Source organism: Nicotiana tabacum, chromosome 4 (genome assembly GCF_000715075.1).
Source record: "Nicotiana tabacum cultivar K326 chromosome 4, ASM71507v2, whole genome shotgun sequence".
NCBI classification, from domain to species: Eukaryota; Viridiplantae; Streptophyta; class Magnoliopsida; order Solanales; family Solanaceae; genus Nicotiana; species Nicotiana tabacum.
The window spans coordinates 73,382,501-73,403,709 of record NC_134083.1 but is presented as its reverse complement, the minus strand read 5'-3'; the positions used below and the strand labels follow the sequence as shown (position 1 = coordinate 73,403,709).

At 34.8% G+C, this 21,209-nt stretch overlaps 2 protein-coding genes across 2 annotated transcripts; both read left to right on the top strand.

The window, feature by feature from the left end:
* The first annotated feature begins 362 nt into the window (after nucleotides 1-362).
* On the top strand, nucleotides 363-6,213 carry LOC107759260 (putative protein phosphatase 2C 75). The gene is made up of 4 exons (XM_016577146.2): nucleotides 363-1,032; nucleotides 1,449-1,826; nucleotides 3,568-3,673; nucleotides 5,719-6,213. Exons 1-4 carry the CDS (start codon nucleotides 826-828, stop codon nucleotides 6,057-6,059), a joined length of 1,032 nt encoding a protein of 343 aa, XP_016432632.1. The 5' UTR covers nucleotides 363-825; the 3' UTR covers nucleotides 6,060-6,213.
* Nucleotides 6,214-12,274: 6,061 nt separating this feature from the next.
* On the top strand, nucleotides 12,275-18,852 carry LOC107759259 (putative protein phosphatase 2C 75). The gene is made up of 4 exons (XM_016577144.2): nucleotides 12,275-13,080; nucleotides 13,553-13,933; nucleotides 15,344-15,449; nucleotides 18,234-18,852. Exons 1-4 carry the CDS (start codon nucleotides 12,643-12,645, stop codon nucleotides 18,572-18,574), a joined length of 1,266 nt encoding a protein of 421 aa, XP_016432630.1. The 5' UTR covers nucleotides 12,275-12,642; the 3' UTR covers nucleotides 18,575-18,852.
* The last annotated feature ends 2,357 nt before the right edge of the window (nucleotides 18,853-21,209 follow it).

Here is a 21,209-nt window from a genome sequence, read left to right as displayed (position 1 = left end):
ATCTAATAAATAAATTCTAAAAAATAAAAATATGACAATCAGGCAGATTTCGATAAACAATTTAATTCGACAAAAAAAACCCGAAGAGTTTGTATGCGGATCCGAGGCCATTTTATAAATACCGCTAATTTTAAGAACACTCGACAAAGATCGGTCCTTACAAACCACCTTGTGAGTGGGTCCCACCTTGACAACATTCGGAATTGAGGCCCACATGTCAAGAGATTTTGGACACGTCTCAAGACGAGAAATTAACTCATATCGTGCTAAGGAGAGAAATTTGACTAGGTAGAGAAACCTAGTTGAAAAGTGAAACGTCATTTTATAGACGTGTCATTTTCGTGACTCAGCTGCATCTTGTTTCCACACGAGAAAAATAGCACCAAACCCTAACCTCCTTCGCCCTCACTCACTGCCATTTCAAAACCATTCTCCGCCTCATCACCCTTCTTTTTTTTTTTGGTTATGAACTTGAGATTTATTAGATAGACAAATCAGATTACAGATGCAAACAAACAAAATGCAGATATATACTTACACGTATACACACATGTATCATACGTTTCGGGTCAATCCTGCCACAGATTACAAAAATACTGTACACTACACACTGAGTAAGAGTTGTTTTCCACACGCCTCCTATAAATGCTATTGTCTCTCTGTAACGGTTACACATCTGGGATTGTCAGCGAAGTCGATGGCGATTCCCTCGAGAAATGCAGGCGAAGGTTTTATCCTCTGCTGATTAATTCTTCCTAGTCATCTTCTTGTAAGAAATCTGAGACGCTTTGGCCCAAAGACGGTGTGGGAATCAGTTTGGTAGAGATGGCTGATCCTAATTCGTCAACATCGGGAGCGTCATCTAACGCGCCAGTAGCGCCTGCGCCGGTGGTTGGAGCAATTTCTATACCTGGAAGGCAGTGTTCAATGGAAGATGCGATTTCAGTTAGGCCTAATCTTTGCTCGCCCAATCTCAGTCGCGGCCGACCCATTGATTTCTTTGCTGTTTACGATGGACATGGTGGACCTCATGTAAACCCCACCCCCTACTGTTTTATCATTCACTTTTCTTCTTTGACCATTTTGAATAATTTTCAAAGTCAAATTGACCGATTTCAATACTAAACTAGATTATTTGTTAAGAAAACTAGTACTCATGTTATTTAAACAAAATTCATAAATGTTCAAGTTTGACTCTTGATTACCCAAAAGTAACAGACCGTGCTAGTAATTGTTGGGACTTAGTTAGGCCTCTTAAAAAAATCCTTTTTCTATAGAAAGAATATACGGAATAAACAATCTTGTAAAGTAAGTTAAAATAAAGAAACGTGAAAACAATAAAATAAAGAAATGATTGTTCCAACTTTAAAGAAGTGAAGCGAATAAGGAATATTTTTTTTTAAGAAATAAATTAAAGATTAACGTGCTAACAATAATTGTTGATGCAGGCAGCTGCGCTGTGTAGAGATAGGATGTACTTGATACTACAAGAAGAGCTAATGGTGGTGCGAACAACCGTAGACATGAGCGGCGGCGGCTCTCGCCGGGGAAGACGAGAACGATTGGAAAGGCAGAAGGTTACGGAGGCATGGAAAAGAGTGCTGCGGCGATGTTTCCATAGGATAGACGAGATGGCTTCATTCACTTGCTGCGAGTGTGGTATGGGTACCCCATGCGGCTGCCCACCCAACACCTTGGGAATGGCGGGCTCCACCGCTGTGATGGCAGTCGTGACGGAGGAAACTATAATAGTAGCCAACTGTGGTGACTCACGCGCCGTCCTTAGCCGTGGTGGAAGGGCCATCCCTCTTTCTTTTGATCATAAGGTATTACTATATTACGTCTCATTTCATAGGGCAGAACTTAAGAGTATTTTAAAATGTTTCAGCTCGCACATGATAGGAAATTATTCTGAACCTAAAATGTCAGCACCAGGGCCACGGGCTGTCAAAGTACATGAACCTTTAATTTTATACGCTTTAAATTGTACTTCGTTGAAGTTTTTAATTAAGAATTTATTAAATATTCTCTAACATGTTTTTTTATAATATAAACGAGAAAGAAGCTCCCTTGACCCTTGTATAGCAAGGTAAAACATATTTAATTGAGCTAGGTGTCACGTCAACAGGAGTATATATATTTTGGGGGTAATAGTTCTCCTTCTAAATTGTAAATCTGTGCTCTTTGATTATAGTATCATATCACAGGCAAATTCATGATTTAAACATAATGGTTTTAACTCTTGAATTTTTATTACTAAACTCATTTTACTGTTATAATTATGAGTTTACATCTAATATTTTTTGAGATTTTGTAGGGTTTTAGATACATATATCTATATTCGGTATAAAAAATTATGGGTGAACAAAAGGCTACATTCGCCTCATTATATCACATATCGAGTCATCATTTTATTTACAACTTCCCCACTCTGTATTACCATATATACGTTAATTGAGGTTACTTCTACTTATTGGAATTTATTGAGGTTACTGCTAATGCATCTAAAAATGAATTTCTGTCACACGCTCACACTTAACCCATTAGGTTAGTGCCCAGCCTGTATTCTTTCAAATTAAAGAGAACGTGATTGTAAGTAGAACTGCTACTATATTTTGTTACTTATTAGTATTCTTCTCTTCAGTTAACATCTCATTTCTTCTTTCTTTCCTCTTTCTGGACATAGCAAACAGCTAGTATTATTTCCACTCCGTTCATCTGTATGGTGGCTCACCTTTTTTATGTGCGTAGAGAAAACTACGATTTTACTGCACTCTCATAAGAATGAAATTAAAAAACTCTTTTACTGTCCTTTCTTTCTTTTGCATACTTCTTTCTCTCTGAATAACACTCATATATCACATTTTATTAATGCACACACATAGAATACAATTGTTCAAAACTTAAGCGTACAACTCATCGTGGTACTCTTAAGTTCTCATAAATCAAGCCAATCGCATATTATGATTTTTCTTAAATCAGTAAATGCATATTAAGACTTTTTAAGAATGGAATAAACAAAAACTCCAACTGCTTGTCCTTTCTTTCTTTTGCCTACCCCTTATGCGCCTTTCTCTAAAAGTACTTTTATATGTGAAGTCATATATCACATTATTTCAATGCACATTACATTGAATTACTCGGATCATTTAAGTACAACTCATTTTTGTCCTTTCAAGTACTCATAAATCAAGCTAAAGTGCATAGTCACAGATGTGCTTTAGTGCTGCATATTGTTGTAAATGTTCAATTATATAAGTATAACATGCCTTATTCCTCTTAAGTACTCAAATCTACGTTCTTGTTTGGTCTTTTAATCTTAGAGCACGCTAAATAGGTAGTGCAACTAAGCAGAGCATGTAACAAGAGCTGTAAATGTAATTAGAGGTTTCTTAGTTGATGGTTGAGCATGTCGGATTTACTGCTTGTATTCTCGTGTTGAAGTTCCAAACGTAGGTGTGGAGTAGCCAATTATTTTTAGCTTCAGTGATAGACATAGAGAACATTTTATAATACCATGTAAATAATGATTTTCCTCACTAAAAGTAAGTTGATTTTCTGCTGCAGCCGGACAGACAAGACGAGCGTGCTAGAATAGAGGCATGTGGAGGCCGAGTTCTTTTTGCAGATTGTCCACGAGTTCAAGGAATTCTGGCCATGTCTAGGGCAATAGGTAACTTGTTTTTCCATTTGCAGTAACCTGTTTCTCTATGCAGTTATCAATTTAAATATACTTGTTTCCATACAATTAAAGCTTAATCTTGTCTCCCTAGATTTGTGCTTCAGTCTAAGGAAATTGGCATAAAAAACTGTAGCTTTACACCTCCCCCCCCCCCCCAATTAATTTCAAGGGTTGGAATGCAGATTGCCTCTAGTATTGGCAGGTACAATTCTTCTTAAGATAGCAATATTTACTCCTCTATAAGAACAACTGCAACCCTATGATGAGTAGCAGTTGAGCTAAGAAAAGCCTTAACTGGTTTCTAACCTACAATTAAGGGCACATATCTTGTGTCATGCCTGAACAAGAAGATTGGAGACAAAGAACACTGATTATTATCAATTAATGGCCGTGCATAGTGGAGCTAAACCACTATTACGGAAGTTAAAATTGTCTTCTCATCCTAGCTTCTTGCGGAAGAAATTGATTAGTTCTAGTGAAAAGAGGATGTACAGATTAAATGAATTCCCAGGCACTGTAACTGTCATCCATTTTAGGGTCTGTATCTTTTCTATGGTATAAAATAGAGACCGATCAAGGTTTATAGCACGTTCCATACTTAGGGTTTTACGTTGGAATGTGCATGGTGTGCATGTAGGCAGGATGCTGTTCGTCTGCTCATTAAATGCCGCTTATAAGACGACAAAGCAGAAACAAAATTCAGTAAGTTTGGTTTGACATCTTTCAAGTTGCCATTTATGCGTTGATCAGCGGTTTCCCGGTAAGGTAAGTGCATGGCTCAGGAAGATAACTTATGTTGCCATAAATGGATGTATACCTCTTTCTTTGATGCTCGTCAATGCTGTATCTTTGACGGGATAGTTTTACTAGAGGGGTATAATAGTGATATAACCTAATTCTTTAGTCTACTTTCCATTGCATTATCGCCTTGTTAGGATGTTGTAATATGTAAAACCCCACCAATAATAGCAGGGGAAGTTGTAAAGAAACAAAGTCATCTTCAACGACTAAAAGACTGATTTTATTGCTAATGATGTTTTCATATGCTAAGGTTTGTCATTCTTTCCACCCATTGACTTTTTCCCAAGGAGGTATGCTGATTATTTGACGCTTCCTTTCTCTGTTCTTTTCTTTTATTTCTTAATTGTTTTCTAACAATATTTGCATAAAACTTGTACAGAGGTGTAGTGGTTGAATGCTATGAGTCTGTAATGCAAAACAAGTAAGGTTTTTTCTAATTTCCTAACAGTACTATCTTAGTACTGTATATCAATAAAAACTTACCTTGTCAAAAAAAAAATAGCTTTTGTCATATGATAGTGGAACAGGACCTATAATCATTAGTTAAATTGCATCTGGTAGGGGATACTATAATTGGAATGGTTGAGGTCTAAATAGTAAGATGCATCGTCGGTATTGCACAAACCATTTTTCCTTTCATTAACTTTTTATTAGTCTCATAGACATAATAGTTGGAGAATGCAAAATGACCCGATCTACATGAGAAGTTGCATTTCATTATTTCTTCAGGACCTGCTTCACATTTTTCCGGTAATGTGGATCTGTATCCTTACCCTTGTGGAAGTATATCAGATTGATGAGCTTATCTGAAATGTCTGGATCTTTTCAGATTGGCTCTGTTACTGTTATCCACCAGAATTGTTGCACATTACTCTCCCAGTATAGCTTTCTAAATGTGTTACTTCTCTAGTCACAGTTGAATGCTATCCCCCCCCCCCCCCTCATACACACATTGTTTAGAGTAGTTCATTTTTCTGATTATAGAATAGCTAAACTTTGCAGATTCGTCAATTGCTTTGTAACATATTTGACGGGTTCCAATTATGTTACTTGGCTTGTGACAATTGAATATTAACCAAGATATTTGTAACCTTGATGACATTCAATTAGATAATTTTTCTGTTAGTGTAGTTGTATGGTTTATGTGCTAGTTCATTATTGACATACTACTTATCAGGATAGAGACTAAATACTGAGTAATGAATATTCCTTCTTTTATTTCTCATTGCAAACAGGAGACACGTATCTAAAGCCATATGTCACATCCGAGCCTGAGATCACCTTCACAAAAAGGGAACCAGAGGATGAGTGCTTGATTCTTGCCAGTGATGGATTGTGGGACGTCATATCAACTGAAATGGCGTGCGAGGTGGCTAGAGAGTGTCTTCGAGAAGAAAATCCTTCTGGGAACCATAGTTTCAGGCCTTGGGTCGAAGGTGATGGCGAAGGAGCAATATTTTCTTCCCAAAGTGCATCAGCAGCAGCGTTGCTTACTCGGCTTGCTCTGGGCCGCAATAGTTATGATAACATCAGTGTAATTGTGGTTGATCTGAAGAGAAATTATGCTGGACGATAGTTTCAGCAGAAGGTAACTTCTTGAATTGAACGTATTGGATAGTATATCCAACCAAGGGGAACATTTAGAGATGGTTTATTAACCATTTCTTTAGTTGTTTTTTTTACCGAGCTTATAAGACAGTGATCAGTGCTTAAATGACTTCTATTTGGTTCTTCTCTTCTTTTTCTATGAGCAAGTGGTCTTCTAGATGATGAATGATGTGATAGAAAACGCCATTTTTTATAATTAACCTCTACGTCCACTTGGATCACGGGAGAGAGAATTTATATATACTGAGATTCTTCCTTTCTTACTCGTAGATGTAGAATTAACCCTTAGACCACAGGATCTCAGTGACAATCTATTGGACCAGGTAAACTATGCTAGTCCTAGTTTCATGTGTGAGAATCTTATTAAAATTACTTCAGTTTCCGCTGATTTTGTATTGCTATATATGGAAAAGTAGCCTCGTGGGCATCAAGCTTAAACGGAAATTTGGGTTTGAAATGCAGTAAAAGGCTAACCCAAAAATATGTTGGATTTCATTATTTCAGTATCCAAAATCCAAAGCCGTGCTTACTATATGAATAAGGTTTCTTGAGGAATGGCAACCCATAATTTCTTTAATGGTACTGTATGAAAAAAATACACGATCTGAAAATTACATGAAAATATAATCTCTCATTGTTAGATTAGAGAGGAAATATAAACTTGATTGATTGTAATGAGACAGTTTTAATTTTCGGTGTATCGGTAAGCTTGTTAACATCATTTAGCAGACAATATAATTACTGCTACAGAAGTCGAATGGTGGCTATGTTTTTTGAGTGGTGCAAAACTCCAAATACTAGCATCATGTTCAAAATATATGCAAATTTTGTGAAAATTTTCAACTTTGAGGTACATATGGCGTAATCCCTCCATTCAACTGCGTTTTACATAACTGTTTACCAACTGAGAAATGTAAAACTGTATGGGCATACGATAAACATATATCCTCATCAAATCCTGGTTGCTGACAATGAATATCCCATTTTGATTAAAATTTAAGTCCATGCTGCTAAATATTTGGAATGAAGGGGTATCCAATGAATGCTTTCTACTGGTTAACAAGTCAAAAGTACCGAGGTGCTACGATTTTCAGGTCTTAATCGAATCTGATTATAGTAGGATCCTTTTTTTTTAATTAGCCGTAGGATCTAAATTATACTACTTTTTTTTGCAAATACTTTTTAAATATTTTGAATTATTACTCATTATAGATCCTCAATCACCAATTCTTGCATGAATATGAGTTGTGCTTGAGAGGCTATAAATCGATTGGACCTGCCAAACGAATGAATCGTAATACTCGTAATGATCAATTTTACAAAGATTTCATTGGATTCTGGAAGCTCGTAGCATTGCCCGGCACAACTCCCAAACTTAAGAAGCTGAGGGCGTGCCCGTCGGCCCCTGACCTGCCTCCGACTGTGACTTATAATTTTTTTTATGTAATTTCTAAGTATATCGATATTATTTTTTAAAACAAAATTGAAATAAACTGACCCTCATACCCGGGAAAAGTTCATATAAACTAAAACATGAAGAGTATAAGGTTAGTTTAGTACACTATATGTACCCCCCCCAAAAAAGTACACTTTCAATATATATATTTAATTTCTAATTAAGTGGAGTACTTAATAGACATGCTTATCACTGATAATTTCATTCTTTTAAGTAATATGATAATATAAAAAATGTTGTCTATCACTGTGTATATTTAACTTAGAACTGTTATTATATACTTATATTTTGTCGAAGATTTGAGGAGAAGATAATTATCTCAAAGATTAATTTGAAGCATAAATTTGGCCCTTTAGTTAATTTGAAGGGGAGCTTTGGAACAATGATAAAGTTATTTCTGTGTATCCTATAGGTCACGTGTTCAAGTCATGAAAGTATTAACTAATACTTGTATTAGGGTAGACTAACTAAATCACCCTCTTTAGGGTATGGTCCTTTTCAAATACTACGTGAATGCGAAATATTTTATGCACCGAAACCATTATATATTAGGTAATAGTTTAGTTCGAATAAATGCCTAGTTGTGTTTGTTTGTCTGTTTGTTCCGTTTAGAAAAAAGCTTTCGCCCATTATGAAATTAATAGAATGCATGATATGTATTTACACGTAAATTTCTATCTCTTAATTATAATAATTAATACTAATACTTCAAGTACGAAAGGCAATTCATCTGGTTTGAATTATTTTAATATTTTCTCATACATTCATTCAGTTAGTACTTAGTACCAGGGGGCACGCAAGACTTTTTTGTAAGCGGTGTCACATTTAAATGAATGAACATATAAACAAATCGTTGTAAGAAGCAGGGACGTATCTAGGAGGGGTTTCATGGGGGCACTTGAACCCATGTTCCCCGCCCTAAATCATGTATAGTAATATTATATATTTTTAAAAATATTTAAATATATGTGTGTGCACTCATGGTCAAAGTATTATATGATATGATGGTTATTGAGTGTACCTCTCTAGGTGATGTTGTGAGTTCAAATCTTACGTCAATCTTGTTATTTTTTCTTCTTTTTTTTTCTAAAAGTAGACGCCCACGGGAGATGGGCATGTCTGGTGTTATCTTTTGCGTATTAACTAAGTATTTTTTCTTTTTATTTCTTTTTTTGTTTGGTTTATTCTTTCAAAATTTTCATACATTGAAATTCCTATTCTTCTTTTGTCGCTGTAAAATCTTATATGATTAAACAAAATGCGTATATTAAAACTAGTAACAGTATATGATGTAGCATATAGTTAATGGGTTCAACTGATCTCAATATTTTCAACATGAAAAATAGATATAGATGTAAGAAAATTACTATTTAAGAAAAATTGAACTTATAATTCCAAAAGTGCAATGAGTACGCAATCGTAAGAACTAAAGGTTGAACCCGTAAAATTTATATTATGGATCCACCTCTTCTTAATAGTGCACCCATCCTGCCAAAATCCTGGATCCGCATCTATAAGAAGATCGTATAAATAAAAAGACAGTTAAATGCATTAATATAATTGTCATTAACTTTAAAAAAGAATAATAAAAAAAGGATAAATATTACAAAAAAAAGAGAATGGAATAAATAAAAAAAGCTAAACCTTGCCAAAGGTTTTAGCTTGAAGGTGATGGCTTCAAATAAAAAATAAAAAAAAAAGTAAAGATGACAGTACTTAGCAAAATTGATATATTGAGTATTTTGCTAAAAGGAAAAAAGAAGGTAAGTTACACTAGTGAGGACTCGATCCTATCACCTATCTCTAATAATCTAATAATATGTACTTGTATGGGCGAAAACCTCGCTTTATGTATTTAACCTGGTCAACGGTAATGAAGCCTTCGATGGCTGTGATGTGTTGACATGACTCCAAAAGGTCGGGGTAAGATGTGAAAGATAAAGCGATGTCGAGATCGAAATGGCTTGGCAGAAGATGAGGGTGAGGACAAGCACCCATCTTCAGTACGAAGTGATGACCAATCTTAGGATTTAGACTCTCTAGAGAATATTCTCATGGATATTCCCTTCTATTGTACTATGTAGGGTTTTGTAACACATGTATCCTTATAAATAGAAAAAGATGTAGATCAGAGAGGGGATTGGACCTTTTGTAAAGAATTTTATCAACATTCACTCTACAAGATTCTCACTTTATCGAATAGAAACAAAACTTGACCTTACACTTTCTTTCTTTTATCCTTCTCTCCCGATCCAAGAAGGATTGGAATATAAGGTTGCTCATTATCATCTATCATTATCAGAAAGACACCCAAGAATCTCACCTTTGTCGGGTTGTCTTTATATATCTCTTACTATTTAAAAGTTATTTATTGTTATTTATTACTCTCATTTATATTTTGGAATCTTTATTGTTCATTACTATCTCGCATCGCCTTATTTATTGCTATACACCAAATACTCGCCGTAAAGTGCTAGATTTGTCATTGAATATTAATATCGACTAAGATTAACTCTATTTTTCAACAAATCTAATTGTATAAATCCTAGATCTATTTTTTTTGGGTCAGACAGTACTTAGCATCTTTCTCGCTGGACCAAAGGAACATGTTCATCAAGTGGTATCCTCCATTTATTTTTATACTAGTTAGAGATAGTCCGTACTGAGCACGACCCAATAACTCTATGCTAAATCATGGGGTGTAGTTTTATTTTTCTTTTCTTTTTTTCCTTCTTATTTATAAAAAAGAGATTTTTATGTTGTGCAACTACTGTAATTGAGTAATTACAGTTTGCAACACAACTTTTGTCTAACTATCAATTATTTATTTCTGATTTCATGAGAAAATCTCAGTAATTATCTCAAGCTAAATATTAGTCTCATAGAATAAGCAAGCTGATTGTTTTATGTGATTTAGACTTTAGAATACTTCAACAAAGCAGTATATACAAATTTAAAACTTTTTTACACCTATAGTCTTTAAAAATTACTTAGAGTAACATAATATATGATTCACCTTTAGGACAATTTATTCTTCAGTCGAGAAATAACAAGTTTGAATAAATTATATTTGATCAAAATTAATTTTCTACAAAGATTAAATTTTTAGTAAGCATTTAAATCAGGTCCAATTCATAAATTTGGCTTCCCAACGGATATTACAAAGTGGGTTCGTTGCAACTGTTACTTTAACAATAAATTAACCCAAATAATCGACCACCCAACTGCTTAAACTAAAAACAACCAGTGAAAGTATAATATATACATAATGTATATATTATGTGTATAATTATGTATAATTAATGTATAATATATGTATACAGCTAGAGAAAGTAGTAAACAATGAATATGACAGACTATTCGTGTAAAAATCCCTTTACGCAAGAATGAAAGTGGGCGTACGTGTAACTATAAATTTTTCCTAAAACTGTCACTTTTATGTCCTTTTTGGGTGTTGAAATAAATCCCCAGAGTACATTAAATTCAATTTAATAAACTGTACATGCATAGGTAATGTTGTAAGTGGCAAAATCAGGGACAAACAGAGATTCACTATTAGCAGCATTCCATGAATTTTCAGAAAAAGCTCCATTGTAACCTAATTTATGTAAACACACGAGGTAATGCAAGGTAATAAATTAAGATATTATTGTTCTCTTAAGCAAGTGAAAATCACTAAAATTCAATAAAGATTATTTGTAATCCTGCGAATTCATGAATATTATTTGTAATCCCATATATAAAGATTTTTGTTAGTAATGATATATAAATTATTCTTTATTATTTACAACTAATAATGGTCATATATTTATCCCCTCATGAGTATCCTGCTAAGATATGTACCGATTTAAAATATTTTGGAGTGACCAATTATCTAAACCAGCACCTAGCTCCTTGCATTTCTAAGTGTGAATAAGTACCTCCTTTGTTTGCTATGAGATCTATTTGGTAGCAGCTATCAAATATACTGTGGCAACCAAAGAGTAAGCTAAGAAGGAGAAAAAACAAAGCAATTGCATGAACGTTTGAAACTGGAAAGACACGATGTACCAAAAACCCCAATTTCCTAAACTGCCCTACGACCCCAAGCTCCTCTCGTTGGCCACTTCTATAATAGTAGTAGTAAAGTAAAGTAATATAGTTTTACTGTTTAAATATTATTTTTATACATATAATTTGTTAAAGTTTTCGACGAAACCGTGTAACACCGTTTCAGCTAATGTAAATCCGCCGCTGTTTAGTACTACGTAATATGTAAGAAATGAAAGTATTAAATTATGCGGTATATTAAAATAGCAGAGAGAATACTTTAATAAGGAGGAAGCGGATCTTCCAAAATCTATGCTATGCGGAAAGTTGTCAGCGGATCTTTCTTCAAAGCGGCGCTGGTTCCCGTCATCCCTTACTACGTGGATAATCTCTCTCTCATTTCCAGAAACTCAGCAAAGTATAGCCCGGGACCGATTTCTCAGTTCGGTGAAAGTTTTTGTAGTGGGCCAAATTTTGACAAGGGTTCTAATGTTGAGTTCGTCTGATCTGGCCCACTTGTCACGAGATTTTGGACACGTTTTTAGCTTGAATGGGTAGTACGATATACCAAATTCCCGCGTTTATGTAGGATTTGGGAAAGACTACACCTTCAAAGAATCTATAAGTATAATTTTATCGACTTCCCTGCCCTTCACGTTTTAAACTTGAATGCATGCGATAAAATCATTCATCTCGCGCTAATTAGAAATCTGACAAACCTTTAGAATACTAGTTGAAAAGGAAACGTCAGTTTAGAAAGACGTGTCACTGGCGTGGCTCAAAGTGGTAGCCTCGGCTTGTTTCCACGTTAGAGAAGAAAACCTTTCGGTTACTGTAGTAGTCAAGTTCCACAAACCCCTCCTCCTTCCATCGTCTTTTTCTACATTAACCGGAGATAGAAGTAGAGAAATGCAACCAAACAAGTACAGCATGCAGACATATATACTTACACGTATATACACATGTATCATACGTTTTGGTCATTCCTTGTACTTAACGAGTTCTCCCAGTGATGACAGATAGCTAGCTACAGAGTGTTTGGCCATTCTCCACACGCCTCCTATAAATGCCACTCCGTAACGGCAGTAGCGGTTACACAACTGGGATGCTCAGCAAAGTAAATGGCGATTCTCCCGAGAAATGCAGGAGAAAACGCTGCCGCAGAATTCGAATAAGAAGGCTGCAGGCCAAGGTTTTACGATCTGCTACTACTAGTTCTTCCTTGTCATTTCAGCGTAGGAGCTTATTGTACAACATCTCAGAAGCTTTGGGCATAGGTAGGGGAGTAGAGATGACTGATCCTTCGTCAACATCGACGGAGCCTTCTACCGCGGCTAGTCATATACCAGCAAGCGGTCCGGTTGTTGGAGTAATTTCTATAACGGGAAGACGGCGTGCAATGGAAGATACAACTTCAATTAAACCTAATCTTTGCTCGCCGGAGATCAACAACCGGCGACCAGTTGATTTCTTTGCTATTTACGATGGACATGGTGGACGTCATGTAAAACCCCCCTTACCGTTTTCTGTACCTTCTTATCATTCACCCATTCCTTTTGTTTGATAAACTATATAGTCAAATTGACCAATTTCACCACTAAACTAAATTAATTATTTTTAATCTAGCTATTTAATACTATCATCTCAAAAATTCTGTAACTTTCTTTTTTTAAACAAATTCAGAAATGTCAAAGTTGACTCTTAATAAAACTAAAATGAAAATGACATTCTGTACTTAATTATAATTGTTGCGATTTAGTTAGGGCTCTACAAAAAGTTCTCAATCTATATACAATATATACCTCTAAAGAAGTGAAGCGGATATAAAATTAAAGATTATTTTTTCAGTATTAGAGGAAATGATCATCCCAATATTAAAGAAGTGAAGCGAATAGGGAATTTTTAATTATTTAAGAAGTAAAATTAAAGATTGTTTTTTCAGTAGCGTATGCAGCTTAAAATAATTGGTGATGCAGGTAGCAGCACTGTGTAGCGAAAGGATGCACGTGCTACTACAAGAAGAGCTGGCGCGCGTGGGGGACAACATTAATACAGATATGAGCGGTAGCAGCAGAAGTGGAACACAACAACTGGAAGAGCAGAGGACGGAGGAAGCATGGAAAAGCGTGCTGAGGAGTTGTTTCCTGAGAATTGACGAGATGGCTTCAACCACATGCGGCGAGTGTGGAAGTGTTGGCTACCAATGCGGCTGCCCACGCGACACCTTGGGCCTGGTCGGCTCCACCGCCGTGGTTGCAGTTTTGACGGAAGAAACTATAATAGTAGCTAACTGTGGTGACTCACGCGCCGTCCTTAGCCGCGGTGGAAAGCACATCCCCCTTTCTTCTGATCATAAGGTATGAATCGCCTTCTAGGGTTGGGACCATGTTTTGACTCTGAAGTCAAAATTGTTTAAATAACATGTTTCGTGTTGCCAAATCTTATTTGAAAGCAAACGTTCAAAATAGTTAATTTTATTTTTTTTGGCACAGACTACTTCATTGAAGCTTATAAGAAATGGATAACTGGTTCTAATGATATTTTTAAAGAACAAAGATTTCACCATCCAATAGAGCTAGATTTCACGTCAACAGTTGTAATTTTGAGTGATAACATTCTTATTGAACATTATAAATCCTCGCCAGTATCAAAATCTCAGTTTCATAATTTTCTCTGTATTGCACCATATTTTCAACTTCCTTCCATTTTATGTTACCATATGTTGTAGAAACATATTTTGTAATTTTACTTGTAAAGATCATTAATCACTAATTAATGTTAAAAATCTATAATACTATGTATGTATTCAAGTAGGGTATTAATGAACTGCTATCATACTTGAACAATTAGGTTAGTTCCCTTCTTGAATTGGCTCAGAAGAGAAAGCTGAAATTCTGCTACTGCAGTTGGTTGTTTACTCTTTCTTTCTTCAGTTCAATATGATGCTTCCCTCATCGTTAATCTATATCGTGGCTCACCTTTTTGATTGGAGAGGGAAAACTACAATGTTGCTTATAGAAATTTCAGCAGTAGTACTCTCATAAGAATGAAACAAAAATCTCTCATGTGTAGACAGATTTCTTGATTTTCGTAGGTTTGATGCATATTTGTATTCAATGCTTTTGTTTACTTAACACCATCTCGGTGTTTATTAATTAAAAAAATTATTTTGATTTTAAAAAAAGAAAAACTGAATGAAATAGAAAAACTCTTCAACTGCTTTTCCTTTCTTGTTTTGTGTACTTTTTTTCCACTGGCTTTTCCTCCGAGTACACATTCATATATGTGAATTCAAATATCAGTGCACATTTACATTGGATATGTCTATATGTGTTCAAAGATGCAGTAACTCATTTTGGGACTTTTAAGTACTCATATGTCAAGCTAAAAAGCCAATTAACATATTAAGGCACACATTTGCACTACATATTCCCTTATATGTTAAATTATTGAAGTAACATTCCACGCTTTCCTTAACTGCTAATAGATCTGTATTACTTTTTTGTTGGTCTTTTACTCATAAATCATGCCACAATGGTCTGTGTAAACTAAGCAGAGTAATTTATTGAGAGAGCTATGTCTGTGATTTGAGGGATTCTATTCAATTGATAGTTGAGTGCAGATAGATTTGTAAATGATATGCTGTATGTATTTTCTATTGTTTGAAGCTCTAAATTTTACTAAAGGGGAATACTCAAATTTATGTCAACTCCACTACCTGAAGAAAATGATTTGTCCTCATGAAAAGTTAACTTATTTGGCTGCAGCCAGATAAACGCGATGAACGAGCCAGAATAGAAGCGTCTGGAGGCCGAGTTGTTTTTGCAAATGGGCCACGGGTTCAAGGAATTCTTGCCATGTCTAGGGCAATAGGTAATATTTCTCGTTTAGAAAATCCTTTTTCTGATAATGAAAGATCCTGTTTTTTCTATGCAAATAAATCATTACAATGCTCATGTGAAATATTACTTATATCCACATGACGAAAGCTTACTCCCGCCTTGGTAGACTCCTACTTAAGAAAATTGGCATCGGAACTGCTGCTTCATTTGGTTTTCACCTTACACGCATTATCACTTTGTTAACAGTATCACATTAATTTCTAGGATTGGTAAATTCTTCCTTTTTCAGGCAACAATATTTGCTCCTCCATAGGGATAAGTACAACCCTATGTTGTGGAGCAGTCGAGCTAAGCCTTAACTAGTTTCCAAACAAAAACTTAAAGGAACATATCTTGTATCATGCATGAATAAAAGATTGGCGAGAGACAGAGATTGTTGTCAAGGTTATAGAATAGCATAAATGATGTTAAACAATTATGGCAGCTGGAAATGCCACTATTGCCCTAGCTTCTTGTGGAAGAAATGGAATAGTTCTAGAGAACAGAGGATATAGAGAGAACATATGAATTTGGGGCAATGTAACTATCATCCATTTGAGGAGTTGTATCTGTTTATTAAGGTATAGAAATGAGACCAATCAAGGTTAACATTTAGGGCATGAAGAAAAACTGTTTGTCCGTTAATTTAATGCCACGGATAAGACGACAAAGTGGAAACAAAATTTGGGGCAATGTAACTATCATCCATTTGAGGAGTTGTATCTGTTTATTAAGGTATAGAAATGAGACCAATCAAGGTTAACATTTAGGGTCTTATTACAGAATTCTGCATGAAGTGCATGAAGAAAAACTGTTTGTCCGTTAATTTAATGCCACGGATAAGACGACAAAGTGGAAACAAAATTGAGTAGTTGTAGATGATGTGCATGTTGTCAAAGTGCTGTTTGTCCGTATATTTAATGCCACGCATAAGACGACAAATTAGAAATAAAAATTGAGCAAATTGGTTGTACGTCATAGAAGCTGTCGTTTGCACATCAAAGTAGATGGGCGGCTTCCCATTAGGGTTAGAGAAGGTCAAAGTGCTGTTTGTCCGTATATTTAATGCCACGCATAAGACGACAAATTAGAAATAAAATGAGCAAATTGGCTGTACGTCATAGAAGTTGTTGTTTGCGCATCAAAGTAGATGGGCGGCTTCCCATTAGGGTTAGAGAATGTCAAACTGGGTGCGATTAATGATAGTTTAAGGAAAGCAATTTATGTTGCTGAAAATGGATTGATACAGAACATTATTTAGTACTTGTTAATGCTGAATCTTTGACAGAACTGTGTTACTAGAGGGACTACCGTTGATGTCAAACATAATTTTTTAGTCTACTCTCTAACGCATGAGCATCCTAGTTAGGATAGTTGTAATATGTAAAACTGCAGGAACCATACCAGGGAAACTTGTAATGAACAAAAGTTTTTCAAAAACAAAACAACTGACTCTGGTGCAAATCCTATTGTATTTATTTTCCCTTTTGCTAAGACAAGTTATCCTTCCCACCTGTGCTCATTTCAAGGTTAGTTATCCTACTACGTTCATTGTCTATTTCAGAAGAAGTATGTTCATACTAGTAGTCATGATTTTAAGAAAATGGTGGTTTCTTTATTTTTGGAAACCATTTAATTTTGCTGGACGATCTGGTGGCATAAGATATTGCTCACAGGCTTTTAAATACCTAAGGCTTTTGTATCCCTACGTGTGACGATGGAGCACAAATATATTGCGGTCTTCAGTTTTTTTTTGTTTTTTTTTTTTTTTTGTATATATTTTATTGTTCAATTGTTTACGACAATATTTGCATAAAGCCTGTTTTACAAGTGTTGTTTTCTGTTATGTGATAGTGTAAAAGGAACTATTATGCTCGATGAAATTGTATCTGTTTGGGGATACTAATACTGGAATATTTTACTTCTAAATGAAAAGGCATGGTTGACATTTCATAATGCACTTCCCTTTCATGAAATAAATTTTTTAGCTTAATGTCTTAGATCACAAGTTGGCGAATGCAAAAAAACCTGATTTACATTAAGAAGCTGCATAAAGATATTTCTAGAGTTATGTTGGATCTGTGAGCTTGTCCAGATGTCTAGATTGGTTGTCAAGTTTAACATGTTAAACTGCTACATGAATTAACTATTCTTGCATTTGTGAAAAATCTTTGCCGTTAGTAATATGTACTACGTAGTACAGTTGGTCAAGCCTTTACTTATAGATTGGTTGCTATACCTTCATGTTTTCCCCTTATGTAATTCAGTATTATTACACTGCAAGCAGAGGTTTCTAAATGTGTTACTTGTGCAATCACAATTGGTTTCTCTCTCTCTCTCTCACTCTCTCTCCTTTTGGGGACACTTCAAACTAATTGAGTTTCCTTTTAGTCTCAAGAGTGCCTAAAATTGTTGCAGATCGCACTGCACTGTAAATATGTGTAAGAGGTTTCAAAATATATTACTTGTCTAGTAGGTGGTTACCTGAGACCTTTGCGACCTTGATGGCATTCAACTAGGTGATTTTTTCTTTGACAAAAGGTAATTGGATTAAACTAGGTGGTTTTGCTGTTGCTGATCATTATGAAGTGTACTTTGTCCAGTATTTTTGCATGGGCATGTTATAATCTTGACAGACTAGGTGGTTTTTTCTACTGTTGATTATGAATAAGAGTGTACTTTATCCACTATTTTTGTAGGGGAGATTTGCGATCCTAGTATAGAGATTCAAAAACTAATAAAAAATTCTTTTCTCTTTTTTCCTCTCTACAAACAGGAGACAAGTATCTAAAGCCATATGTTATATCCGAGCCTGAGATTACGTTCACAAAAAGGGAAGCGGAGGATGACTGCTTGATTCTTGCCAGTGATGGCTTGTGGGATGTTATATCAAACGAAATGGCGTGTGAGGTGGCTAGTGAGTGTCTTCGAGAGGAATATCCAGCTGAGGACCATAGCTTCAGTCCTTTGGTAGAAGGTGATAACGGAGGAGCTATATATTCTTCCCGAAGTGCATCAGCAGCAGCGCTGCTTACTCGGCTTGCTCTGGGACGGAAAAGCTGTGATAACATTAGCGTGATTGTGGTTGATCTGAAGAGAAGTCATACTGGAGGATAGTTTCAGGAAAAGGTAACTTATTAAGTGAACCATATTGGATAGCTTGTATACAACCAAAGAGAAGTTTGGAGATGGTTTTATTGATCATAGCCCAAGGTTTTTAACTTAATCCTGATACTTAAAGACAGTGATCAGTACTTAAATTTATTTTAATTTGGTTTCTCTTCTCTATTACCCATTAGCAAGTGATCTTCAGTTCATTGTTCTACTACTGTATATATGAAGGTAACTAAGTTTTAGTTTTTCTCTTTTCTTTTATGTCTCAAAGTTTCTTTACCCATTAAATCCAGGAACATATTTTGTTCAGTTGGTGGAAGAAGTAGTTGTTTAAATCAGTGTTTTAAAAGGCGTTTTCTGGGCGAGGCGCATCAAAAATTTTCCGAGGCGATGGTGTGGGGCGAAAGTCTCAAGAGGCGTATGCCCGGGTGTCCGGGGCACGTTTTTGTAGTGAGGCATAAGCCTCAAGGACCTTTTCAAATTAAAACAAAATTTGTTGAATAAATCTTTCATATAATACCCAAATTCTCAAAAGTTAGTTTGTAAATACTCAAAAGTTTTAAAAAGTAACCGAAATGTATTAAATTTAAAAGTCAAGACCTTTTTTTATTGATTGAAGCCCTAATTTATGGTCTTTCCCAATTTTTTATCTTGTCCGCTAGTCTGTTAATATCTCCCAAAAGCAACGAATATTTAATTTTTTTTACAAATACAAAGAGAACTACATTCTTCTTCATAAGAGCAAATTTAAAGTTCAAATTGCAGGTTAATCATCCTTTTTGTTCCTCCATATAGAAAATTTTATTCTTTTAGACTTAAATTACTTGTGCTTGTAAGTAGCGTATAATAGATTATTTTGATTAGTTTTTGTGGGGATGGAGCACACATATATATAGTTTTCTTCAATTTTTATGCAATTTTACCTGTTTATATTCAATTTTACATGTTTATAAATATTTTATTGTAATTATATTATTTTATAAAATATTAAAAATTAAATACCCGTGGGGCTTACGTCTCGCTGAGGTATATGTAAAACGTCTCGGCACGGGTTTAAATTAATGGACTTCTCATATAGAATACTTTTTGTTTGGCAAAAATATCATATTGTACAACTGCTTTAAGACTTAGACAAATTCAAATTCTTAAACCATCAAAACGTTTGAATATTTTACTGTTTATAGTCCAATCTCATAAGACTTTTTGAAAAAGCAAATCATGTGCACTAACTTGAGTTAGAACTTAGAACAGAATTTTCACCCTACCTACAACTTTGAGACATTTTTAGAATATTTAGACAAAATTAAGTGAGTTTTTTTGTACTGTTTGGTGACTTTATGTGATATTTAGACAAAGTGTACAGTTATTTTTTTATTATAAAAAATAATTTAATAATTTTAATATAATCAAATAAATAATTGAGCGATCATCCACGAAATTATCCCATATTACACCTTTATTAATGGTTGTAAAATACTGTAGTAAGTTTTCCGTAGAAAATAATAAACAAAAAGTGTATAGAGTTCTTTTTATCATTTTTTGATGTAAAACTCAATGGAATACTCTTTTATCCAAAAAAGAAAATGTTATTTTCCCGAATCGAATCGTTGTTTTCATTTTCAATGTTTATAATCTTCTTCTTTAATATGGATACTGTTATGAATATATTATATTATGGATGTTCATTTAATACTCCATTATAAAGAAGCTTCCTGAAGAATCTTATCCATATGGGACTTCGCCGCAAATATGTTTATCCAAGGGGGAGTGTTATAAATATATTATATTATGGATGTTTATTTGGTACTCTGTTGTAGATAAACATTACTACTGGCAGAAGATTATCCATATCTTGTACAATGAGCTTATCCTTTCGGTACTCCGTTATGGATAAATATTACCCTCGGTAGAAGATTATCTATATCTGGTACAATAGCAACTTACAAGCAGCAGCTTGCAGTAGCAGCTTACACAGCAACAGCTTACACAACAGTTTGCAGTAGCAGCTTACACAACAACTTCTTTTCTTCTATAAATAGAGGAGTTTTCAGTTCATTACGTACATAAGTTTGAAATTGAATAATATATCAGCTTCTCTCTATACTTGTCTTTACTTTACAGTCTTTATTTTATAACACGTTATCAGCACGAGACTCTGCCATCTCGAGCAAATACTTTGAAAGTATGAGAGGTACGAACTTTCTTTTTCTAAATAATGTCAAATCTTTCTAAACTTGAATTTGTAGCCCTGGATATATCGGGCAAAAGTTACATGTCTTGGGTACTTGATGCTGAAATTCATCTTGATCCGATGGGTCTGGCAGACACCATCAAGGACAAAAATCAAGCATCAAACCAAGATCGTGCCAAAGCAATGATATTCCTACGCCATCACCTTGATGAAGGCTTGAAAATGGAATATCTCACTATTAAAGATCCAGTCATACTGTGAAATAATTTGAAAGATAGATATGACCACCTGAAGATGATCGTTCTTCCACAGGCACATTATGATTTGACTCATTTAAGGCTACAAGATTTTAAATCTATCAATGAATATAATTCTGCTATGTTCAGAATTATTTTCCAATTGAAATTATATGGTGATAATATTACTAATCATGATATGTTGGAGAAA